At 41.9% G+C, this 26,575-nt stretch overlaps 1 protein-coding gene and 1 pseudogene across 2 annotated transcripts; both read right to left on the bottom strand.

Moving 5' to 3' along the window:
- Nucleotides 1-1,030: 1,030 nt before the first annotated feature.
- Nucleotides 1,031-12,867, bottom strand: M6PR (mannose-6-phosphate receptor, cation dependent). 2 transcript variants are annotated; one of them, XM_061417970.1, is made up of 7 exons: nucleotides 12,779-12,867; nucleotides 5,706-5,885; nucleotides 4,306-4,472; nucleotides 3,190-3,299; nucleotides 2,633-2,763; nucleotides 1,964-2,090; nucleotides 1,031-1,535 (listed from the first exon to the last, which is right to left on the bottom strand). In XM_061417970.1, exons 2-7 carry the CDS (start codon nucleotides 5,882-5,884, stop codon nucleotides 1,413-1,415), a joined length of 837 nt encoding a protein of 278 aa, XP_061273954.1. In that variant the 5' UTR covers nucleotide 5,885; nucleotides 12,779-12,867; the 3' UTR covers nucleotides 1,031-1,412. The 2 variants fall into 2 exon arrangements, with proteins under 2 accessions (XP_061273954.1, XP_061273953.1); XM_061417969.1 differs by having other exon boundaries at nucleotides 12,365-12,798.
- On the bottom strand, nucleotides 9,111-12,358 carry LOC133248164 (small ribosomal subunit protein eS6-like; annotated as a pseudogene).
- Nucleotides 12,868-26,575: the final 13,708 nt, after the last annotated feature.

The raw sequence follows: 26,575 nt of genomic DNA, 5'->3' as shown, positions 1-26,575 counted from the left end.
TTTTAATCTTTTAAGTTTTTGTACAAAAAATGTATATATATTTTTCGCATTTTTAAAACAGAGTATGGGGGAGGGATGCAAACAAGTAACAGAAAAATGATTTTATAACATCATTTTCCCTGCTTAGAAAAGAAAAAATACCATTCCAATAGTATCTAAAAGTCCAAAGATGAAATAATTTCATTTTCTTTCCTAAAGGCTAAAAAAGCCCCCTGCTTATTGATTCCGTCCTCATGTGGCCAGGGGAGCCACGTTCCTCTTCAGTGGCCCAGGCTCCCTGTCACACAAAGATCAGGCCAGGTTTCTGGGCACATGGCCTAAATGGAAGGGCGGAAGCATCAGAGGTTTAAGCCCCTCTCCCCATGGAGACAGGCTGGGCAAGAAGACACATCCCTGAGCCAGAAGCAAGGACAGGTGTGGCAGGAGCCTGCACCCAGGGCCGAAGATGGCAGAGCCCTGCATGTCCCACTTCTGCTTCCATTCCCTTTCCAGGAGATAGGAGGGCACCAAAAAAAACCCAAATGCCTGTGAAGGAAAGTGCAACATGTTTAGAAATACTGGTAGAGGGAACATTTTAGGAGTTAGAAAAGCTCTGCCAGCTTTGACTGCAAGTGGGAGAAGCAAGCCGCCAAGGATATCCCACTACAAGGTAAACAGACTTCGCGCTTCTGGAACCCTGGTGGCACAGGAGGTCCATTTCAGTGTCCCTTCCAATGGACTGTACTTCTGGATTAGGTATATTAGCTGCAGATGGACCAGTAACCAAGATGACGACCCAGGGCCCAGTTCCAGCTGTGAGGTCACTCCAGTGCCAGCCAATGTTTGGTACCTTGTAATCCTGGGAAATTTCACAGTTTCCATCCTGACCCGAGGTGGGAGAAGTGTACAACCTCTCCAGGCTGAGACCAAATGGCAGTCCTTGTGACCAAATAATCACTGCAGAACAGTTCCCAGCAGCAAGTTCCATCCAGACTCTCATGGAGACTACTGTAGGGCAGAGTAACAGCATGAAAGCAATCAAACCTATAAATAATGTTTCTTGGTTTGTTTTTTTAATTAAATCCAGTGTCTCAAAAACTTATGAAAATGTGTTTAAAAAAGAGAGGGAGCCTGCCGCACCCTTTTGCTCACAGTAACTCCTCTACTTGTACTTTCTGGTATGAAGACAGTGCAACAGCCTCTACTGTGATTGGCCCTATTATATTATCTCTGTCCTGCAGCTGTATCTCTGAGGAGGGAAAACCAAACAGGGAACAAAGAGAAAGGCATTTCTTCTACTGACAGGTGGATGCAAACCAAAAGCAAACCAGAAAGCAAGAGTAAGACTGAGGGTGAGATGAGAGACTGCTTCAGAAATCTGCCGGAGGACGCTTTGGTTTGGGGGCTGAAGAAGCTGGACATCTAAAGTGCAATCACATTGGTAACAAGTGATCATCCCTTTCTTCTGACTCCTCCCCCAGCTGATCATCCCCCACACCACGATAGGCAGCAGGCACATTTCGGGGTTTAGAGCGGCATACAAAGTCACAGCCATCCTACAGAGAGAAGAGCAAAAGTGATCATGTGAAATCAGCAACTTTCAGGTGGGCACAGTGTTTATGGTCTGAGAAGGTGGCAAGAACTAGTTTTCTCCAGGGATAATGAAGAGAAAACCCCAAAGCTCCAGTGATTGGCCTAAACTGAATTTGGGGAAACACGCTCTCCTCATGTAGGCCCCCAAATAGCTGGATCAGATTCATAAATCTAAGCAACAGTACCGTTCTTCCAGTCAGTCTGGAAGGTCAGACATTAAGGTGCTATGTTGCTTATTACCCTGTATTGGGGCAACCAGTTGTCTTGGTTTGCTGGAAGTTGGGGTGGTTTTAGCACCCAAAAGTCCTGTGTCTCAGGAAACCCTCGGTCTGGGCAAACCAGGACGGATGGTCGGTCATCTGCTTTGTCTCCCAGCTGCCCTGTTACTTACTGCTACCAGGTTTCCAAGATCCTGCCAGAAGGCCAAGTGAGGAAACTGCTCCATTCCTTTGGCTCCTACCACCAGTCGCTGGTACAGGAACCCCCCGATGATATAGACTGCGACCAGTGATGCAAGCCTGTGAGGGAGAAAGACATCCATACTCAAAAACTGAGAATCAGTAAAGCTCATTGTTACCTGTTTCCTAAGCTCTGTTCCATAAAAATGGAAAAACAAAAAAGGAGTAGTCAGTTGAAAAAAAAAAGGGGCCGGTAGAGCCTGAGAAAACCAGTTAAGAGTGCTGCCTGCCTGAGAAAACCTTTGGATCAGAAAAAAGCAAGACAGCGTGTGACTCATTTAGGGTTGAGAACAGTCACCATTAGATAAACAGTCCAATTTCTTTAAAAGTTCTAATAATCTAATAATGGGAGAGTAATAAAAACTGTCTAGTCTTCCAGTAGGGAAAAACCCCCATCTCCAAATGCATATATTTATTGGGGATAAAACATTAAGTCTCATTTTTTTAAACTTGCAGAGTTTAAAGAGGATATTCACAGACTTCTTTCCCCTCCAATTATAATATAGCATACAAATGCACACACGCTATTTGGACCCATATACTTCCAAGTGATTGATGAGTTAAAAAAAAAGGCTTGGACTGATAAAGGAAGAAGGACTCACGTGACAAGTAAGATAGAACCCACGCTAAGGTGGGAGATCTCTGGGGAACACGCCAGGCTGCTGTCCATCTCAAAGAGGTAGAAACAATCTTGGACTTTGCCTCGCTCCTCAGACACAGGGTTAAAGTTGTCCTGACGGTAAGAGGACAGACACAACATTTATGTGGTAAGGTGTTTGCTTCTGACGCTTGTCTGAAAAGGAGCACAAACCCACAAAACCCCCCTAAACATTTGCTTCCTCCTGGTTTAAGAACTCATTTTCCATGTATGATGGAAGATGGACGCCTATGACTCAGGGAAAAACTGAACTTCTGGTTTTCTAAATTTTTTGGCTGCTACCAAATGGCATGTGGGATCTTAGTTCCCCAACCAGGGGTCGAACTCATGTCCCCTGTACTGGAAGTGGGGAGTCTTAACCACTGGACTGCCAGGGAAGTCCCTGGATGTCTGGTTTTCTCTCATCCACCCCAGTTATCTCATTCCCTCTGGACATTCTGTCCCACCTCAGGTCAGTCCTTTCATCTCCTCTCTAGGCTCCCAGGCCCCGGGGTGCCTCACCGCTAGGGTGTGTCGATTGCAGGAGATCATCACCACTGCCCGCCGCTGCTCCCTGCCACAGTGGTTGTCATATTCATCACCCCCTTTATAGATCAGCATGATCCAATTACCTGAGGATGGACAAGGGAAAAGGAGCTTTGGGGTGGGGGAAAAGCTGAGACAGACCTGGGCACTGTGGAAGCATGGAACCAAGTTCAGTGAAGTTGGTTTTAGTTAACCCCGCAGGATGAGCTCTGGTATACCAGAAATACCAACTAAAACCCACCCCTTTGTAACAGCTTGTGTTCCCTTGTTAGGACAACTAAGAACCACATATGCATACAAGAATAATCTTGATTTCCCACACTAAAGGTAGGCAACCGATAGTGCAAATACAATTATGATCCGTACTTAGTCATGACTCACATTTTCTGAACACCTGCTAACATCAAGAGGCTCCATTCAATTACTGGGTGGCAAGGGAAAGCCTAAGATCTTAACCACAGATAAATTCAAACTGGATGACTTTGAAGACTGGGGACACTTTTCCTTCTTCAGTATTTACTTGTTCAAATTTCTTTTGCAAAATATCATTTGATTAATAATCATGCGAGGTGACCAAGGTAAGGATTCTGCTTCCAATTTTGCATATGAGAAAACAAAAAGTCAAATGATTTTTCAAAGTCACAGGATAAGTAAATATGAGCTGGATCAAAAATCTAGTCTTCTGACCCCAGCCCCAAACTCTTGACCTTGTTTTTTATTATGTTATTTACAGCAACAACAATCTGCACTTATTTATCTACTTAAGGGTACAAAATAAACCATAGTTGTTCACATAGTCCTTTCCAGCAATGATTTTATGATTTTTGAGAAATATTATCAACATAACTCAAGTTGGTGGGGAGACTTTTATAGACTGACTGGCTTTCAAAAAAGCTTAATCTCACTTTAACACAAACATATAAATGTCCTGAGCCTTGGTTGTGGAGTGGTGGTGGAGCTGGGTGTTCTGTGGTTTGCAGGTATCTCAGGTGAGCTGAACCACACACACCCATATGATACAGCCTGGTTAGGGCTGAGACATACAGGGTTATCAGAGGGATTCAGTAAGCTGATCAACAGTGAGACTCTTACTTCCATTGAAGATCTGAGTCTCGTTGAATCTCCCAACTACCGTCTCCTTCCCGTTACTTTTGTTGATCTGCACCAGGCCTGCCCCAGAGGAGTGGTTGCCAGCTTCTCGGCACACCCGGAACACATAGCTGTACATGTCTGGGCTCTGGCCCACAGTGCTCTCAAAGCTGAAAGCAGAAATGCAGAGAGGAGGAAGAGGACAGTTAGAGCTGTCAGCCTTAGAAAGAGCAGCCTCTGTTCAAACAACGGTGTGTTCAACTTATTTATCAAACATCATGGCTAAATATCCTACTGAATAATATCTTTTGCATTGTGAGGTTAACTGTGACCCAGACAGACTAACTGTTGATGATGACTGATGAAAATACAGCCTCCAAGACAGCTAGTATTCTAGATATTTCTAGAATAATTGTTCTAGACTACGCTAAAGTATTAGTTAGTACCTCCCTGTGAATAAGGGTGTACGTTTATGATATATATCCTAGTTCCTTAAAGATTATCTTCAGATTTATATATCTGAAGATTATTGACACTTATGGTGATATGTTATTGTTGTTGTTTAGTCATGTTTAACCCAGGGATCAAACTCAGGTTTCTTGCATTGCAGGCAGATTCTTGACCATCTGGGCCACCAGGAAAGCCCCCTTCACTTTCATTTTCAGTGTTCGACTCTTTGTGACCCCATGGACTGTATTCTTCAGGCTCCTCTGTCCGTAAGATTCTCCAGGCAGGAATACTGGAGTAGGTTGCCATTTCCTTCTCCAGAGGTTCTTGCCAACCCAGGGGCTGAACCTGCATCTTCTGCTTGGCAGGCAGATTCTTTACCATTGAACCATCTTGGGAAGCCCTTACGATGATATACTGAAGTCACTCAGTCGTGTCCGACTCTTTGCGACCCCATGGACTGTAGCCTACCAGGCTCCTCCATCCATGGTATTTTCCAGGCAAGAATACTGGAGTGGGTCGCCATTTCCTTCTCCAGGATCTTCCTGACCCAGGGATTAAACCCAGGTCTCCCGCATTGTAGGCAGACGCTTTACCGTCTGAGCCACGATGATGTAGTAGTAGGCCTAAATATGTTCATCTTATACTTCTGAATATCAAGCTGGTCTCTTGGGTCCAATCTTACAAACAGCTACTCTTCTGCATAAAGTACCTGCACATCCCTGCTGAACACTGGGCTAAGCACGTGCTCTCCATCATAGAGGAACGTGAGACAGCATGGCCAAATAAGGCCAATATTGTTAAAGTACAGATTAGAACCATCTCTCAGAGGAGGTTATGATACATGTATCCCCTCTATATTCAGTAGTAATATAAAAAAAAATTAATACAGTTAGTAAGAGGAGATTCTTTAATAAAGTTGTTTTCTCAAGGCCTTTAAGTTTCTTCTCATTTACCTTTTGTTAAATAGCGGTGTCAGCCTCTTCAGGAGAGCCAACTCTTTCTCTGATTCTTTACCCTTTTCTCCCACCAGGTCGCATGTTTTCTCTTCTGTCTGCCAAGATTCTCTGACTGCCACAGAGAAGAGCAGCAGCAGCAGAAGGCCAGTCCTCCAGGAGCTGTGGAGGGGGGACATCCTTTTGGGACAAGGAGTGTGTGTTTCGGGGAAAGAGGGAGAGGATCGGGGAAAGAAATAGAGCACATGAATGTGTAATAAATGAATAACACTTTTTTTTTAAACCTGTTAATCTTCCACCCACCACCTATTACTTTATACTAGCCAGTTTTCTTCATTATGATGATGCTGGGCTTTATTTTCTTGTCTCTATTTCAAGTTTTTTTCCCCATTATCTAATATACAGGATTGGATGCTTAAGTCAGGTTTCTTTTTCTTTTCAAAACTTTTGTTATCTTTTAAAAAATAATTTCATTTATTTTTGGCTGTGCTGGGTTTTCACTGCTGCATGGACTTCTCTCTAGTTGCAGCAAGCAGGGGTTATTCTCTAGTTGTGGTGCGTAGGCTTCTCATTGCAGTGGCTTCTCTTGTTGAGGAGCACATGTTCTAGGGCTTGTGGGGTTCAGTAGTTGCACCTCCTGGCCTCTAGAGCACAGGCTCAGCTGTTGTGGCACATGGGATCAGTTGCTCCAGGGCATGGGGGAATCTTCCTGGACCACAAATAGAACCTGTGTCTCCTGCACTGGCAAGTGGATTCTTTATCACTGAGCAACTAGGGAAGTCTTAGGACATATTTTAAAAGACTCTTCCTATGCGACTCCCTCACCTGACACCACTCTCATTTCCTGTCCTTACTGTGCTCCTTTCATGTGCAATCGACAAAGTGGACAGCAGAGTTAGTGTAGACAGGCAGTTGTTGAGATTTCTGCAATGTGTGCATAAAACAAGAATATATTTTTGGTCCTAGAAATTGTCAGAAGAATCAATCAATGGCTTAGAAAATACTTAAGTGTCACCAATGAAGAGTATTTTGATCTTGTTGAACAGTAAGATTCTTTGGCACCTGCAACAAATAGTACCTTTCAATATTTCTGTGCCAAAGCACCTGCGTCAGGAAACCCATACATCTACACACACATACACACATATACATATAATATATATAATAATAATATCTACCTATCACCTGTGTCAGGAAACCCATACATCTATACATATACACACACACACATACATACACACACACATTATCTATCACTTGTATCAGGAAACCCAAACACACACACACACTAATATCTACCTATCACCTGTGTCAGGAAACCCATACAACTACACACACACACACACACACACACACACACACACACACACACACACAGATATTAGTATCTACCTATCACCTGTGTCAGGAAACCCATACATCTATACATAAACACATACACACACACATATTAATATCTGTGTCAGAAAACCCATACATCTGTATATATATATACACACACATATACTAATAGTTATCTATCACCTGTGTCAAGAAACTATATAAATCAGTCACTTTCAGTCTAATTCATAGGTAAGTCCTTCAGAACATAACTGTAGGGCTGAGAAAAGGGAAAGCAGAGAACATAAAAGAATTACTTATGACAGCCTGATGGAGATATCCTTGTCTCCACCATTTGGTGAGAAGTTAGGTTGAAATGTCTCATTATTTAAAGTTTAATACTAGTTCATTAATACTATTTAAATCCTCCCCCTAAGATAATACTTGAATTACAATGAACACTTGATAAGTGTTTCAACTTCCTAATTGAAAGTTATTAAGTTATTAAGAAAGATGTAAAACAGAGAAAGAGACCTGACTACTTTGGGCCCTAAGTCCTTGTTTTAATATTCAGAAGCATCTAACAATCTTTGTTCATACTTATCACAAAAATGATAAAGAGATTAACATAACCACAGCACCTAAGATTTGACATCTATCTGTTCTGTCTCATCTCTAAAAAAAATCATTCAACCATTTATAAATGATAGGATGAACAAACTTCATGAGGTCCAGATCAGTGGTCTGAGTAAGTATTCTAAACCCACTTCAAGCCATGAAATTCAAGAGTTTCTTGATTTCTAGTAAGTATAACTGTCTTCCTACATTCCAGTTGCTGATAACTCTTGAGAATCACCAAGTCACTTTACAATTAACACACCCAATTCATACGATGCTTGAACTGTTTTAGGCATGGAAACATGTGGCTCTGTTTTCCAAACTCATTTTCTTTTCTCTAATCTCATCTGTACACCTATGCACGGACTGTAGTGAAAGTTGCTCAGTCACGGCCGACTCTTTGCGACCCCACGGACTGTAGCCTGCCAGACTCCTCTTTCTATGGAATTCTCCAGGCCAGAATACTGGAGTGGGTAGTCTTTCCCTTCTCCAGGGGATCTTCTCAACCCAGGAATTGAATGGGGGTCTCCTGCATTGCAGGTGGATTCTTTACCAGCTGAGCTACCAGGGAAGCCTGTCAGGCTACTGTGTCCACAGGATTCTCCAACTAAGAATACTGGAATGGGTTGCCACGACCTCCTCCTGGGGAATCTTCCTGACCCAGGGATCGAACCCACGTCTCTTATATCTCCTGCACAAGCAGGCAGGTTCTTTACCACAAGCGCCACCTGGGAAGCCCCTTTATATACCCAGGATACACTGATTTACTTTGGTAAGAATTCACTTTGGTATTCATTAATCATCCCTCAGGCCATTGCTGCGTGTTAATTTTATAAAGTATCACCAATTTTCCTGATACAAAGATTCAATTCTTCCAACTTTTTCTCACTTACAATAAAATATTTTCATACTACAAGTCTATAGACTTTGGCTTAAATACTCTTTCAGTTCAGTTGCTCAGTCGTGTCTGACTCTTTGAGACCCCATGAATGGCAGCACGCCAGGCCTCCCTGGCCATCACCAACTCCCGGAGTTCACTCAAACTCATGTCCATCGAGTTGGTGATGCCATCCAGCCATCTCATCCTCTGTTGTCCCCTTCTCCTCCTGCCCCCAATCCCTCCCAGCATCAGGGTCTTTTCCAATGAGTCAACTCTTCCCATGAGGTGGCCAAAGTACTGGAGTTGCAGCTTTAGCCATCAGTCCTTCCAAAGAACACCCAGGACTGATCTCCTTCAGAATGGACTGGTTGGATCTCCTTGCAGTCCAAGGGACTCTCAAGAGTCTTCTCCAACACCACAGTTCAAAAGCATCAGTTCTTTGGCAAGTCCTCTAATTCTTCTTCATGCTGGTCCACTGATTCCATTGATTCTATTTAAAACTTAAAATAAGCAGAATTTAATAGGTACCTGAATAAATTTTCTCCACTATCCTAAACATACTTTTTTTTTTTGATGTCTGATCTTACTTATTTGTTACCCTGAGACCATCTCATTTTTTTTTTTTTTTTTAATAGAACATCTGATTTTTGACTGGACTCAAGACTCAGAGGTAAGAAGCTCTGAGAAAGGACAGCTTTCATCTCTTAGCAATCTGTTCCTGGAGTCTTTCTTTGGCCCACTTCATTCTCTTGGCCAAAAGTTGAGCATCTTCTGGAGCCTGTTCTTCATTTTTCTTAGTATGCTATTTCTTCTGACAATACATTAACATTCGTGTTGCACAATACTGGAATAACAAGATGCTGAATCTTGGGTGCTCTGGTGCTAGGTTTCTCACCTTCTTTGTTTAGGGGCTATCTCACAGCATACTGGCGGCCACACAGAGAGACCACAGTGGATTCTGCTAGCTCTTCTGCTAACCCCAAGTGATGAGCCACAGTTGTATCAGTGAGGCCAGGAATATTCTTCTCTTTTACGATGACCAAATTGAGAACACTCAGACTGGCATCCATGTACAGATTTGCACTTTCTCCAATCCTCCTTGGTCTGTAACAGGAATGCCCCTTACTCAGTAGGAGGTGCAGGCTCTGACATGGGTCCAGACACCTCCTTCATGGGGACACCTTGTTTGCTGGTCCCACCACTGATTCGGACCACACAACTCTTCCATTTTTCACCCAGAGCGTCAATAGCAACTTCTGTGTCCATACGCTTCTCAGAAAAGATACGAAGTTTTTGTTCATCATCCATTTCAATAAGTTTCTGACAACCAGTGGCTGGGAAAGAGATGTTCAGCTTCATCCTGAAGTGGGTCACCATACCTCCAAGGCACCACAAAAACAAAATTACACTTGATGTTCTGTTTCCCACATTCACTAGGGCAACCAATACTTGGGAAGTCATCTCCCTGACTTGGTGTTATCCAAACATCAATTCATTGTAGTAACATTAAGGTATCTGCAGAGAGTAAGTATAGCCAACCCCAAAGTCTGAGCATGCATGTGTCCTAAGTTGCTTCAGTCTTGTTCAACTCTGTGACCCTATGGATGGTGGCCCACCAGGCTCCTCTGTCCATGGAAGTCTCTGGGCAAGAGTACTGGAGTCGTTGCCATGCCCTTCTCCAGGGGATCTTCCCAACCCAGCAATCGAACCCAAGCCTCTTATTAAGTCTCCTGCATTGGTAGGCAGGTTCTCTACCACTAATACCACCTGAGAAGCCCCCCAAATTTGAGACTCTCTCCCATAAACACATTTAAAGGATCAACAATAAATACTTAACAGAGCACTTGCTTTTTGCTAGGAATTTAACATACATTAACCAGTTAAGCCTTACCAAACCCTATGAAGCAAATACAATTATTCTTATTCTACAGATGAGAAAACTAGACATAGTAAGTGAGCAGTGTGAACCAGGTAGTCAGGCTCTGAGCTCACTGTCTACACTTAACCACTATATGTACATCTTCTTTCACATTAATTTTTTGGGATGATCAGAGCAGGCTGCCAAAGTTTTGCTTTCTTTTTGACAAAGCAAGAAGGGGAAGTGACCTCTCACAGTTCACAGAACAGAAGGCAGAATGAAGAACCCAGACCTCCAATTCCTGTCTTCCCTAAATTAACTCACTGCTCAACACACAATGCGACCAACTGACTAAAATGAGATGAGGCTCCTTTTATTAGATTGATATTCTTTTTTCCAGGACCAGTTTTCTGGAGGGATGCTCGCACAGAAGGCTGTGTCCTCTGGCCTCAAAGTTAGTTCCTTATCTGTTGACAGTTGAGGATTTCTTTTCCCAAATTAGAACAGACTCTCACACAACTAGGAAAAGAAGAACAGCTAAACACCCTGCAGTAAGCATTAGTTGACTTGAGCTATCTTTTATTTGCTCATTGGTTCAAAAAGATAGGATAAGAATAAACTTATAGTCTTCTCTTTCTTGCTTAAGGTTTGGCTGCATTTGAGCTGCTTCTCTTTGATTCCGTGGTGTATGCACTAAGAGCTTTATCCAGATTATGTTCATTAATCTTCACAACCCAGAAAAGCAGGTATAATTTCCCCCACTTCACAGATGAGGAAACTGATTCTTATAGAGCTGAAGTTACTTGCTTTAGGTTATACAAGTATTAAAAGGTGTATGAAGTTATTAGTAAGGCAACTGGAATGAATCATGGCATAAAGATATTTTCTGAAAACTTTCTGATAAAAAAAGGAGTGCAACAATGTATCAGTAATGGGATGAATTGGAGAAGGAAATGGCAAGCCACTCCAGTATTCCTGCCAGGAAAACCCCATGGAGAGAGGAGCCTGGCAGGCTACAGCCCAAAGGGTCGGACAAGACTGAGCATCTAAGCAAGCACACACAAAGGAATGAAATCCAAGGGCTGGGGAGTCTCTTTTTAATGTGCTACAATTAAGATTCTCAAGGTGCAAGTTTAAGCAGCAAGGCTTAAAGATTTTGAAGCATCCCTTTCAATTTTCTTGTTCTATAATGATAGATTCATTTAGGTTAATGCTAAAAAACTCTCCTTCAATGGGATGACCAATGATGGAGCCAGGAACTGGAAAGAACTTTACATCGCTGGGCCCCTGTACCACTCACTTTTCCCAGTCCTTAAGACTAGCCATGAACATTTTCCGTTTGTCAGTGCAATTTCTACTTTCTTCTCTCTGGCTCATTTTTGACACGGCGGTCCTTATCTCCAGTCTCTAGTAGCTCACACTTCTGGAAGAGTAGCCCTAACTAGCTGACCGCTCAACGTTGAAAGCCTTAGGAAATCAGCTCTATGGACCAAGGGCGGAAGCTCCCTACAAAGAGGAACACAAATTCCTCTATGAGGACTCTTTACACACATTCATCTCCCTCAAACTTCTTCGAGGGCTCCAGACAATCGCGCTGCGTCTAGTCTCCCGACTTTCCAACTACTAAGGGCCATACTCTTTACAAATGATGCCCCTTGACCTCCCTCCACGATGCGGGCCAAAACCCAGTCTACGGGTATGCGGTAACACCTAGAGCGGACTCCAGACTTAGCGATCTTCCTTTCCGTGCCTTCCAAACACTTAAATCCCTTCTCCAGTCTTGGAGATCCTTTCTCCCTCACTCCCTTGGGGATTCTGTGACTCCCCAACCTCACACCTTTGTTTTTCTGCCCTCGGCCTCCTTATGTGGAGTTTTGGGCTAAAACCCGGGTCAAGCGAGACTTAAAAAGATCCCGGACCCCGTCACAGCCACGAGGGGGGAGCACTCTCCAGCCCCTCCTCCTCCACGCCCCTCATACTCACATGTCACGTGCAAAGAGAGCAGGCAAAGCTCAGAATCCCCGGCCCAGTAGCTGCCCGTCGCTGGGAGACAGGGCCAGCGAGGGGCCGGCCACAGACCCGGGTCCCAGAGCTCGTGGCGGAGCCAGCGTCCCTCCTAGCGACTAGCTGAGCGCCACTCTGGGAACCGGAAACAGGAAGCTCTGGGCGGCCTCTAGGCAACTGCTCCTCCCACTAGACCCCGCGGCATGTGACCGCAGAACCATTTGGCCCCTTTCCCCTTTCCGGCCTTTCAGATCATCCCGGACGCTGATTGGCCAGGGTCGTGGGCGTTAGGCTCCTCCTCTACCGTAACAACTCCAATCCCTATCGAGAGTTGCAAGTTTAGTTCCACCTTTTCGGGTTGCCTTTCTACTAACGGGGGTCCCAGAGTCCCACCTCCTGGCCTCTTCGGCTCCGGCCCCCAGTCACGCGGGGTCACGCGCGGTCACGCTCCCTGGTAGGTTGGACGGAGGGGGCACGTGAGAGCGGTGGCGGCCCGAGAGGGCGGTGGCGGAAGCGGAAGTGCGGGGCGGAGCCTGCCCCCCAGGCCGCGGCGGGAGTTGTAGTTCTCGCGCGCGACCGCATCTCTCTTGTGCTGGCTCAGAACGTTTACCGCCTGAGGGGGACGCTGATTCGCCGTGTGCAGGCCGCGAGTTGCTTCGTGTCCCACGTCGGCACTTAGACGATAGTGGAGAGCGATGACTGGGTCGTCATCCTGACTTTGTTAACGTCACTTTACGTCCTGTCTACGGTTTAGTACCCTAAAGTGTGATATATTCGACTTGTTTATTCGAAGTGTTACTATTCGACTTAACCTTGTCACCCCTGTGGCATTTTGTGTGATGAACACTGTAACCAATTCTGACCCGAGCAACTCCGTTTCGGTCTTTGCGTCTTGGCCGAGAGCCTTTGCGGTGTCCCTCAGGTCTGACGTCTTAGCCGCGTGTTGAAGCCCTACCCGTAGTGAGAACTCGGTTCAGATCACCAGTGACTCTGGGACTCACCCTCTTGAGAAGGAATTCCTTCGTCCTTCGAGTGCCCGCTGGTTGCTCCTATCATCTTCAGGCTGGCTTCCTTCTGCTCGGATTCCTCCGTTGCATTTGCCTCCCTCCGTCTTGGCGGATGGGGACTAGATTTTGAGTTATACTCGGCGGAGCTTGAACAGCGTTTTGAATGAAATAAAAGAAGCCAACACTTGCGTAGCCCCGCGGTGCCTGGCACTGTTGGAAGTGCTTTAGACGAGAATGAATTCACCTCCAAGCTCACCTTAATGAGGAAGTACCTTATCCCAATCTTACAGATGAATAAATTAAAGGCGATGGAGGTTAATTGACTTAACCTTGGGCTCCCCAGCTCTTGTGGAGTTAGCATTCAGTTTTCATCGTTTAGGGGTAAATTAGTTGTGTGCTGCTGCTGCTAAGTCGCTTCAGTCGTGTCCGACTCTGTGCGACCCCATAGACGGCAGCCCACCAGGCTCCCCTGTCCCTGGGATTCTCCAGGCAAGAACACTGGAGTGGATTGCCATTTCCTTCTCCAAATTAGTTGTATACGTGTATAGAATCCATCCTGAGTTTGTTTTTAATTAACTGGGGCATTCAGTTCAGGCTAGGTGGCATATTTGGGTTGGGTTTGGATGTGTCTTTTAAAAAAAATTGAAAGATGAGTTGCTTTCTGGTAATAAAAGTAACTTGTAATCAGAAAACACAGTACTATTAATCAAAAATCCATAAAGTTACCACGAGGTTGTGTATTTCCTTCATGAGGGTTATTCCTTTCCTCTTAAAAAAAAAAAAACAAACCTTAAGTATTTCTCCATATCATGAAATTTACAAATACATTTTTAAATGGTTGTATAATTAGCTGCATGGATTGCCAGTCATTTAAGTCATTTCTATTGATTTGACCTTTTCAATTTATTCAAGTTTGGGGGATACAGCAGGGAAAAAAAGCAAAAATCCCCTTTACAATGAACTTTAATTCTAAAATTGATGTTCATTTGTTGGTCATTTCAGAAGTCTTCCTCTTGGTCATTTCCCAGAGTAGTGTTGGGCTGGAGGGAGAGAAGTGTACATGTGGGAGGTGGAGAAAGGTACTGAAATGCAACTGAGTAGGGCTTCCCAGTCCCCACTCCAGTACTCTTGCCTGGAAAATCCCATGGATGGAGGAGCCTGGTGGGCTGCAGTCCATGGGGTCGCTGAGAGTCGGACAGGACTGAGCGACTTCACTTTGACTTTTCACTTTCATGCATTGGAGAAGGAAATGGCAACCCACTCCAGTGTTCTTGCCTGGAGAATCCCAGGAACGGCGGAGCCTGGTGGGCTGCCGTCTATGGGGTCACACAGAGTCGGACATGACTGAAGTGACTTAGCAGCAGCAGCAGCAGTGGCAGCAGCAGCGGCAGCACCATCAGCAGCAGCAGGGCTTCCCAGTAAAGAATCCGCCTGCCAATGCAGAGGACATGGGTTAAATCCGCAGTCGGTAAGATCCTCTGAGAAGGAAATGGCAACCCACTCTGATATTCTTACCTGGGAAATCCCATGGACAGAGGAGCCTGGCAGACTACAGTCTATGGGATTGCAAAAGAGCTGGACAGAACTTAGAAACTAAACAACAACAAAAGTGGAATAATTTCTTCTTCAGGAGTGGGGGCAAGGGATAACTTCCTTTTCCATCCAGTTGCAAATGACCTGGGTCACTCCCTGCTTCTTGGGCTCAGGGGCCTTTCTGGGAGCCATCTGTCAGAACTGATCTCAAGGATCTTGTCAGAGGTACAAGTTGAAGTTAGAGGTTATTTTTGCCTTCCTGCTCTGGGCCTGTAGCTCTTCATTAGCAAGGATGCTCCCCACACTGCACCACATCCATCCTCTCCTCCCACACGCAAAGTAATGGGGTCTACTAATGGAATCTAATAAACTAGTTTACTTTGTTTAGAAAGTGATTTTATTCACATATACACATGACTATACATAGAATAGATTACTAATAATAACCTACTTAATAGCACAGGAAGCTCTATTCAGCACTCTGTAATTACCTATATATGCAGATGACAACACCCTTATGGCAGAAAGGGAAGAATGACTAAAGAGCCTCTTGAAAGTTGAAAGAGGAGAGTGAAAAAGTTGGCTTAAAGCTCAACATTCAGAAAACTGAGATCATGGCATCCGGTCCCATCACTTCATGGCAAATAGATGGGGAAACAATGGAAACAGTGGCTGACTTTATTTTTTGGGCTCCAAAATCACTGCAGGTGGTGAGTGCAGCCATGAAATTAAAAGACGCTTATGAAGCAACTGACAAACAACTAATCTCAAAAATATACAAGCAACTCCTACACCTCAATTCCAGAAAAATAAATGACCCAATCAAAAAATGGGCCAAAGGACTAAATAGACAATTCTCCAAAGAAGACATACAGATGGCTAACAAACACATGAAAAGATGCTCAACATCACTCATTATCAGAGAAATGCAAATCAAAACTACTACGAGGTACCACTTCACGCCAGTCAGAATGGCTGTGATCCAAAAGTCTACAAGCAATAAATGCTGGAGAGGGTGTGGAGAAAAGGGAACCCTCTTACACTGTTGGTGGGAATGCAAACTAGCACAGCCACTATGGAGAACAGTGTGGAGATTCCTTAAAAAACTGGAAATAGAACTGCCTTATGATCCAGCAATCCCACTGCTGGGCACACACGCTGAGGAAACCAGAAGGGAAAGAGACACGTGTACCCCAATGTTCATCACAGCACTGTTTATAATAGCCAGGACGTGGAAGCAACCTAGATGTCCATCAGCAGATGAATGGATAAAGAAAGCTGTGGTACATATACACAATGGAGTATTACTCAGCCATTAAAAAGAATTCATTTGAATCAGTTCTAATGAGATGGATGAAACTGGAGCCTATTATACAGAGTGAAGTAAGCCAGAAAGAAAGACACCAATACAGTATACTAACATATATATATGAAATTTAGAAAGATGGTAACAATAACCCTGTATACGAGATTGCAAAAGAGACACTGATGTATAGAACAGTCTTATGGACTCTGTGGGAGAGGGAGAGGGTGGGAAAATTTGGGAGAATGGCATTGAAACATGTATACTATCATGTATGAGATGAGTCGCCAGTCCAGGTTTGATGCACGATACTGGGTGCTTGGAGCTGGTGCACTGGGACGACCCAGAGGGATGGTATGAGGAGAGAGGAGGGTTCAGGATGGGGAACACATGTATACCTGTGGCGGATTCATTTCGATATTTGGCAAAACCAATACAATATTGTAAAGTTTAAAAATAAAATTAAAAAATAAGTAAATAAATAAATATACTGTGGCAGGAAAATAAATAAATAAATAAAAGACGCTTGTTCCTTGGAAGGAAAGTTATGACCAACCTAGACAGCATATGAAAAAGCAGAGACATTACTTTGCCAACAAAGGTCCGTCTAGTCAAGTCTATGGTTTTTCCAGTGGTCATGTATGGATGTGAGAGTTGGACTATAAACAAAGCTGAGCACCAAAAAATTGATGCTTTTGGACTGTGGTGTTGGAGAAGACTCTTGAGAGTCCCTTGGACTGCAAGGAGATCCAAGCAGTCCATCCTAAAGGAGATCAGTCCTGGGTGTTCATTGGAAGGACTGATGTCAAAGCTGAAACTCCAATACTTTGGCCACCTGATGCTGACTCATTTGAAAAGACCCTGATGCTGGGAAAGACTGAAGGCAGGAGGGGAAGGGGACAACAGAAGATGAGATGGTTGGATGGCATCACTGACTCTATGGACATGAGTTTGGGTGAACTCCGGGAGTTGGTGATGTACAGGGAGGCCTGGCGTGCTGTGGTTCATGGGGTCGCAAAGAGTCGGACACGACTGAGCGACTGAACTAAAGTGAACTGGTCTGAATGACCTATATGGGAAAAGAATCTAAAAAAAAGTGGATATATGTGTATGTATAACTGACACTTTGCTATACAGCCGAAACTAACACAACATTGTAAATCAACAATACTCTGGTAAAAAGTATTAAGAAAGTGATTCCAGGAGGTTCTTAAAATCAAATGCTAAGGATGCCTCTTCTTTCCTACATGCAGAAAAGGGAAGGATGCTTGAAAGAGCTAGGTATTCTGAATCCTTCCTTCAATTCATTGCTTTGAGGTCGTGTGTATATGTCAATAGAACTGCTTTCTAAACAAAGTAAATTGAGATGGGAACTTCATTGGGAATGCCTTTTTTTAAGCTCTCAACAGGTTTGTTCTGTATGAATTCTGTGTAATGGATTTTTCTATGGTTTCACTATCAAATATACTCTATTATATTTTCTGATCTGTTCAGTGATCTTTCAAAATTTGTTTGGTAGCTTCTCAGTCCCATTATACATCATGTATTTAATTTGCCCTCTTGAACCAGATTTCGATCTTGAACTTTTATTGGTGCTATCCTTTTAAAAATGATCATATTTAACATATTTCAAGAACTAAATATATAATTTTCAATTTTAATATAACTTAAAATTTTTAGAAGAGATGCAAGAATAGTACAAAGAACTCTTGCATAGACTACCAGATTCACCAAGTGTTTACATGTTGCCCCATTTGCTTTGTTAGTCTCTCTCGTGCTTTTCCATCCTCCCTACACACACAGGCATACACGTTTATTTTGAACAATATGAGGGTAGGTTCCCCTTTACCACTAAGTATTACTGCTAAGTACATCAGTGTGTATTTCCTAAGAATAAAGACATTCTTATATTAGTACAGTATAATTATCAAAATTAGGATCTATAGCACTTTTTTCCCTTTCCCAACCATGGAAACCAAGTCAGAGTGACACATTGCAATTAGTTGTCATTTTTCTTTATCATATTTGACCTTGACATTTTGAAAAGTACAGGTCACTTATTTTGTAGAATGTCTCTCATTTTGGTTTGGTCTGATGTTGCCTCATGATTTAGGTATGCATTGCTTGATAGGACTAAGACAGAAATATTGTGTCACACTCAGGATCCCATCAGAAGACAGACACCACATAAGGGATTTTTAAGGAAAAATTTTGTGTAAAGAATTGTTTCTTAGTAAAAAATAATTACTAAAAGGGGTAAGAGAGGACTGTAATAGTTGTGCAGAAGTCGGAACTACAAAATATAGCTACAGCCTTGAGGGCTGAAATTGAGTTAACAAGAAAGCGACTTAGAAACCTAAGGTAAGTGCTACCTTGCCAACCACATGGGAGAGATTCAGGCCTTTGAAAAAAGAGTGTGGTTCCTGCCACAGGAATTTGCAGGTGACTGATGATATGACAGAAAAATTGCCAGAGGACTTGGGTCACTAGGTGAACTGTCAGTGGGAGCCTCTTTATGATGGCTTCTTTGTCCTTTTGACTGGTCCCTGTAATTTTTTGAGCAGTTTTTTTACTTTTGGGTATATAGATGTTCCATGTGGGTCTTGAACTTTTCTTACCCTAGTATCAGTCATATCTCAAAGGGGGCCTGGTTCCTTTTAGTGGAGAAGGGTATTGAGAAACTGAGATCTGATTACAGTGCATGTTTATTGTTACTTGTGATCATTGCTTTTGCCTTTCTCAGCAGACAGGAAATCTATATATCTTGCCAAAGGTGAGACATCATCACCAATTATATTCAGTATATTTATATGTTTGCTCATACATGAGAAAAATACAGGAAGTAGTTTTATAGCTGGTAAAGAAAGTCTACTAATTAGAGTTCAATATTTGTTTAAAGCTTTATTTTTTGTTGTTGCAGTAAAATGTATAAATCATGAAATTCACAACTGTTAAGTATATAATTCAGTGAATCTTGGTAAGTGCATCACAACTATCAGTTCAATTCAGTTGCTCAGTTGTGTCTGACTCTTTGAGATCCCATGAATTGCAGCACGCCAGGCCTCCCTGTCCGTCACCACCTCCCGGAGTTTACTCAAACTCACATCCATCGAGTCGGTGATGCCATCCAGCCATCTCATCCTCTGTCATCCCCTTCTCGTCCTGCCCCCTATCCCTCCCAGCATCAGAGTCTTTTCCAATGAGTCAACTCTTCACATGAGGTGGCCAAAGTATTGAAGTTCCAGCTTTAGCATCAGTCCTTCCAAAGAACACCCAGGACTGATCTCCTTCAGAATGGACTGGTTGGATCTCCTTGCAGTCCAAGGGACTCTCAAGAGTCTTCTCCAACACCACAGTCCAAAAGCATCAATTCTTCGGCGCTCAGCTTTCTTCACAGTCCAACTCTCATATCCATACATGACTACTAGAAAAACTATAACACCCTCTAATCCAGATTTAGAAAAATTTCATCACCCAAGATAATTTCTTCATGCCCCTTTCCAGTCATTTCTCCTAGCCCTAGAGGCTCTGAAATTTTTACCATGGATTAATTTTGTCTATTCCAGAATTTCATATAAAATTGAATTATATATTGGGTTGGCTGAAAGGTTCATTTGTTTTTTTCTGTAAGATGGCTCTAGTAGCACTTCAGTTCAGTTGCTCAGTCCTGTCCGACTCTTTGTGACCCCATGAATTGCACCATGCCAGGCCTCCCTGTCCATCACCAACTCCTGGAGTTCACCCAAACTCATGTGCATCGAGTTGGTGATGCCATCCAGCCAACTCATCCTCTGTCGTCCCCTTCTCCTCTTGCCCGCAATCTCTCCCAGCATCAGGGTCTTTTCCAATGAGTCAGCTCTTCACATGAGGTGGCCAAAGTATTGGAGTTTCAGCCTGAGCATCAGTCCTTCCAATGAACACCCAGGACTGGTCTCCTTTAGGATGGACTGGCTGGATCTGCTTGCAGTTCAATGGACTTGCAAGAGTCTTCTCCAGCACCGCAGTTGAAAAGCATCAATTCTTCAGCGCTAAGCTTTCTTCACAGTCCAACTCTCACATCCATACATGACCACTGGAAAAACCATAGCCTTGACTAGACAGACCTGTGTTCTCAAAGTAATACCTCTGCTTTTTAATATGCTATCTAGGTCATAACTCGGAGAAGGCAATGGTACCCCACTCCAGCACTCTTGCCTGGAAAATCCCATGGATGGAGGAGCCTGGTGGGCTGCAGTCCATGGGGTCGCTAGGAGTCGGACATGACTGAGCAACTTCACTTTCACTCTTTACTTTCATGCACTGGAGAAGGAAATGGCAACCCACTCCAGTGTTCTTGCCTGGAGAATACCAGGGACGGGGGAGCCTGGTGGGCTGCTGTCTCTGGGGTCGCACAGAGTCAGACACGACTGAATCGACTTAGCAGCAGCAGCAGCAGTAGCAGGTCATAACTTTCCTTCCAAGGAGTAAGCGTCTTTTAATTTCATGGCTGCAGTCACCATCTGCAGTGATTTTGGAGCCCCAAAAAATAAAGTCTGACGCTGTTTCCACCGTTTCCCCATCTATTTCCCATGCAGTGATGGGACCAGATGCCATGATCTTCGTTTTCTGAATGTTGAACTTTAAGCCAACTTTTTCACGCTCCTCTTTAACTTTCATCAAGAGGCTTTTTAGTTCCTCTTCACTTTTTGCCATAAGAGTGGTGTCATCTGCATATCTGAGGTTATTGATATTTCTCCCGGCAATCTTGATTCCGGCTTGTGCTTCTTACAGCCCAGCGTTTCTCATGATGTACTCTGCATAGAAGTTAAATAAACAGGCTGACAATATACAGCCTTGATGTACTCCTTTTCCTATTTGGAACCAGTCTGTTGTTCCATGTCCAGTTCTAACTGTTGCTTCCTGACCTGCATATAGGTTTATCAAGAGGCAGATCAGGTGGTCTGGTATTCTCATCTCTTTCAGAATTTTCCAGTTTATTGGGATCCACACAGTCAAAGGCTTTGGCATAGTCAATAAAACAGAAATAGATGTTTTTCTGGAACTCTCTTGCTTTTTTCATGATCCAGCAGGTATTGGCAATTTGATCTCTGGTTCCTCTGCCTTTTCTAAAACCAGCTTGAACATCTGGAAGTTTACAGTTCACTTATTGCTGAAGCCTGGCTTGGAGAATTTTGAGCATTACTTTGCTAGCATGTGAGATGAGTGCAATTGTGTGGTAGTCTGAGCATTCTTTGGCATTGCCTTTCTTTGGGATTGGGATGAAAACTGACCGTTTCCAATCCTGTGGCCACTGCTGAGTTTTCCAAATTTGCTGGCATATTGAGTGCAGCACTTTCACAGCATCATCTTTTAGGATTTGAAATAACTGGAATTCCATCACCTCCACTAGTTTTGTTTATAATGATGCTTCCTAAGGCTCACTTGACTTCACATTCCAGGGTGTCTGGCTCTAGGTAAGTGATCACACCATCATGGTTATCTGGGTCATGAAGATATTTTTTGTATAGTTCTTCTGTGTATTCTTGCCACCTCTTCTTAATATCTTCTGCTTCTGTTAGGTGCCTACCATTTCTGTCCTTTATTGAGCCCATCTTTGCATGAAATGTTCCCTTGGTATCTCTAATTTTCTTGAAGAGATCTTTGGTCTTTCCCATTCTATTGTTTCCCTCTATTTCTTTGCATTGATCACTGGTGGAGGCTTTCTTATCTCTCCTTGCTATTCTTTGGAAGTCTGCATTCAAATGGGTATATCTTTCTTTTTCTCCTTTGGCTTTAGTTTCTCTTCTTTTCTCAGCTATTTGTAAGGCCTTGTCAGAAAACCACTTTGCCTTTTTGCATTTCTTTTTCTTGGGGATGATCTTGATCAGTGCCTCCTGTACAATATCATGAACCTCCGTGTCTATCAGATCTCTTCCTTTGAATCTGTCCCTTCCACTGTATAATCATAAGGGATTTGATTTAGGTCATACCTGAATGGTCTAGTGGTTTTCCCTACTTTCTTCAATTTAAGCCAATTTTAAATTAATTTTTTTTTTGTATAATTGAGTCAAGGTCAGTTTTTTTCCCATGTTGATATATAGGTCTTCCAGTAACATTTGTTGACTTTTCTTTCTCCTTAAGTTGCTTTGTACATTTGTTGAAAATCAGTTGACTGTATAAATGTGGTTCTATTGCTAGACTTAATTCTGTTCCATTGATCTTCTTGTTTATTATTATGCCAAAAATACGCTGTCTTGATTCTTCTAATTTTATAAGTCTTGAAGTAAGCTAGTGTAAATCTTCCTTTTATTTCAAGATACAGAAATATAATAGAATTCTATATCACCAAACTACTATTTAATAGAAAAATCTGTAATCACTTTTAAAAATCCAGATGTATATCAGAATTATCTTGGAATTTTTTTGAAAAATACAAATGCCCAGGTATTATAGCTTTTTCCCTCCAAAACTCCAGATATGTTTCTAACGAGCAGCCATGTTTAAAAACAACAGGACTATATGATGATCTTTATTTTTATCTAGCTTGTTTCACTTTTTTTATTTCATATTCAGTAATCCCATTTTAGTTTATGTTTTCCAGTTTCTCCATCTATTTTTTTTATGTTCTTTCTCAAGACTTTATGAAGCATAGTAGAAAAGCTTTTGTATACATATATATAAATAGTATGTATAAGATATATTTTAGAAAATTTATGAATTTTTGCCTAAGTAAAAAATTTATGATATTTTGATTCCACTTACTTGACTTAGTATGAATAGAATGGTAGATGTCTAATTAAAAAAATATATGCAAGAAGCAACAAAGGTTTACTGTATAGTACAGGGAACTATAGTCAATCTCTTGTAATAAGCTGTAGTGGAAAGTAATCTTAAAAATCATATATGTGTATATGTTTAATTGAATCACCTTGCTCTGCACCTGAAGCGTTATAAGTCAACTATACTTTAATAAAATATATATATTAAGGAAAAAAAGTTTATCAGTCAATAATCTTATCAAAGAACCAAATTTTGGTTTTGTTAATTTTTCTATTGATTGGTTTTTAAAATTTCTATTGCTTGGTTTCTATTGCTGCTTGAGTTCAGATTTTAAAATTCTGACCTTTCTTCTGCTTACTTTGGTTTTAATTTGCCCTTCTTTTTCTATTTTCTTAAACTTGATTATTTAAAGTCTTTCTGCTTCTGTATTCACTTATAGCTTTAGAATTCCCTCTAAGCCTCTGTTTTAGCTGTGTTCTACAAATTTTCCTATTGTGTTTTTATAATAATTAATATTTTCAAAATTTGACCCATGTATTATTTAGAAATGTGTGCATTTTTTTTTTTAGATGTACAAAAAGTCACCTTAATTACTCTGTGCTGTGGATAGTTGCTGAGTTGTGTCTGGCTCTTTTTGACTCCATGGACTGTAGCCCTCTGTCCATGGGGATTCTCCAGGCAAGAATACTGGAGTGGATAGCCATTCCCTTCTCCAGGGGATCTTCCCAACTCAGGGACTGAACCCAGGTCTCCCACATTGCAAGCAGATCCTTTGCTGTCTGAGCCACTAGGGAAGCCCAAGAATACTGGGGTGCCTTTTCCTTCTCCAGGGGACCTTCCTGACCCAGGAATTGAACTGGGGTCTTTTGCATTACAGGCGGATTTTTTTTACCAGCTGACCTATCCAGGAAGCCCATGATTGGCATATATCATTGTGTAAATTTAAGGTGTGCAACCTGATGATTTGATACATATTTATGTTGTGAAATGATTACCACAGTAAAGTTAATTTCTAAATCAGTCAGCTCACATACTTACCTTTATTTTTTTATGACAGGAATAACATTTAAGATTTACTCTCAGCAAATTTGAAGTATACAATACAGTGTTGTTAGGTATAGCCACTATATTGTACTTTAAATCTCTAGAATTTATTCATCTTGTAACTGGAAGCTTGTACCTTTTGACCAACATCTCTCCATTTCTCCTTCCCTGGTCCCTGACAGCCACTGTTACACTTTCTCTTTCTATGAGTTCGGGGTCTATCCATGTTGTCACAAGTAGCAGAATTTCCTTCTCTTCTGTTTTATGGCTGAATGATATAAAGATCTTCATGACCCAGATAACCATGATGGTGTGATCACTCACCTAGAGCCAGACATCCTGGAATGTGAAGTCAAGTGGGCCTTAGGAAGCATCACTACGAACAAAGCTAGTGGAGGTGATGGAATTCCAGTTGAGTTATTTCAAATCCTAAAAGATGATGCTGTGAAAGTGCTGCACTCAATATGCCAGCAAATTTGGAAAACTCAGCAGTGGCCACAGGATTGGAAAAGGTCAGTTTTCATCCCAATCCCAAAGAAAGGCAATGCCAAAGAATGCTCAGACTACCACACAATTGCACTCATCTCACATGCTAGCAAAGTAATGCTCAAAATTCTCCAAGCCAGGCTTCAGCAATAAGTGAACTGTAAACTTCCAGATGTTCAAGCTGGTTTTAGAAAAGGCAGAGGAACCAGAGATCAAATTGCCAATATCTGCTGGATCATGGAAAAAGCAAGAGAGTTCCAGAAAAACATCTATTTCTGTTTTATTGACTATGCCAAAGCCTTTGACTGTGTGGATCACAATAAACTGGAAAATGCTGAAAGAGATGGGAATACGAGACCACCTAACCTGCCTCTTAAGAAACCTGTATGCAGATCAGGAAGCAACAGTTAGAACAGTTAGAACAGACTGGTTCCAAATAGGAAAAGGAGTACGTCAAGGCTGTATATTGTCAGCCTGTTTATTTAACTTCTATGCAGAGTACATCATGAGAAACGCTGGGCTGGAGGAAGCACAAGCTGGAATCAAGATTGCCAGGAGAAATATCAATAACCTCAGATGTGCAGATGACACCACCCTTATGGCAGAAAGGGAAGAAGAACTAAAGAGCATCTTGATGAAAGTGAAAGAGGAGAGTGAAAAAGTTGGCTTAAATTCAACATTCAGAAAAGTAAGATCATGGCATCCAGTCCTATCACTTCATGGCAAATAGATGGGGAAACAGTGGAAACAGTTTAGTCAACTGAACTGAACTGAACATACATGCATACATACGTATATGTATATATAAATGTGAGACAGATATATGTCTTACATTTTCTTTAACCATTCATTAATTGATGGACACATGTTATTGCCATGTCTTAACTATGAAAAATGATGCTGCAGTGAACATGGAGGCACAGTATCTCTTTGAGAATGTGACTTAATTTCCCTTGGATATGTCCCCAGAAATGGAATTTCTGGATCATATGGTAGTTTTATTTTTAAGTTTTTGAGGAACCTCCATACTGTTTTTCGTAGTGGCTGAACCAATAGTGTTATTCTGTTACCTTACTAAAAATATCATTCTGTTGTCTTTCTCTTTTTTGGTTTCTGATGAAAATTCAGCTACCATTCATGTCATTGTTATCCTTTGTTAATGTGTTATTTTAGTCTGACTGCTTGCAACCTTTTCTCTTTATCCTTGGTTTTCAGCAGTTTTATCACATTATTCTTTATGTGTGATATTCCTTTTATCCTCATTGGGATTCATTTTCTCATAGCTGTTAAGTTTTGCACTATATTTGGGGATTATTTGACCATTAATTCTTCAAATTCTTGTGCTTCTCTATTACATTTCTCCTGTATTTCTAGAACCTTATAAATATAGCACTTACGTTACACTACTTGACATTATCCTACAGGTCACTAAAACTCTGGGAACTCAAGAGAAGTTCATTTCTTCCTCTTTTCTTCATATTAGATAATTCTTAGCAATAGATCTTCACATTCACTGACTTTTTCTTTTGTTCTCTCAAATTTGCTGTTAATCTCATTTAAAAAAAAATGTTAAAGTAAAAATTTGTGGATTTTTTTTTCTGTTTTAGAATATTCACTTGGTTCTATTTTATAGTTTCTACTTCTCTGCTGAACTTCTTCAAAGTTTCAAAGATAGTAGAAAGCATTCCTTTATACCCTTCACCCCACTCCCCCAATGTCAACATTTAAATAATCATGGTACATTTGTCAAAGCCAAGAAATAAACATTGCTACATTATTATTAACTAACTCCAGGTTTTCTTTGAATCTCACCAGTTTTCCATTATTATTTTTTTTCCTACTCCAGGATGTAACCCATTTGCATTTAGTTTTTTACATTTGCATTTAGTTTTCCTTATTTTGTAGTTTTCTCTGGTGTTTTATGTGTTATGACCTTGATGAATTTGAAGAGTAGTGATTAGATATTCAGAATACTTCTCTTCATGGGAAATAGATGGGGAAACAGTGGAAACAGTGTCAGACTTTATTTTTTGGGGCTCCAAAATCACTGCAGATGGT

This window comes from Bos javanicus, chromosome 5 (genome assembly GCF_032452875.1).
Source record: "Bos javanicus breed banteng chromosome 5, ARS-OSU_banteng_1.0, whole genome shotgun sequence".
In the NCBI taxonomy this organism is placed as follows: domain Eukaryota; kingdom Metazoa; phylum Chordata; class Mammalia; order Artiodactyla; family Bovidae; genus Bos; species Bos javanicus.
This window is presented reverse-complemented; position numbering and strand designations above follow the sequence as displayed.

Excerpts from the sequence above, each read along its gene's own strand:
- M6PR (XM_061417969.1), bottom strand. Across the intron at positions 4,473-5,705 it reads ACACCGCTATTTAACAAAAG|CTTTGAGAGCACTGTGGGCC; the intron begins GTAAATGAGAAG and ends TTCTGCTTTCAG. Across the intron at positions 2,091-2,632 it reads GGTTCTATCTTACTTGTCAC|GCTTGCATCACTGGTCGCAG; the intron begins GTGAGTCCTTCT and ends TCTCCCTCACAG.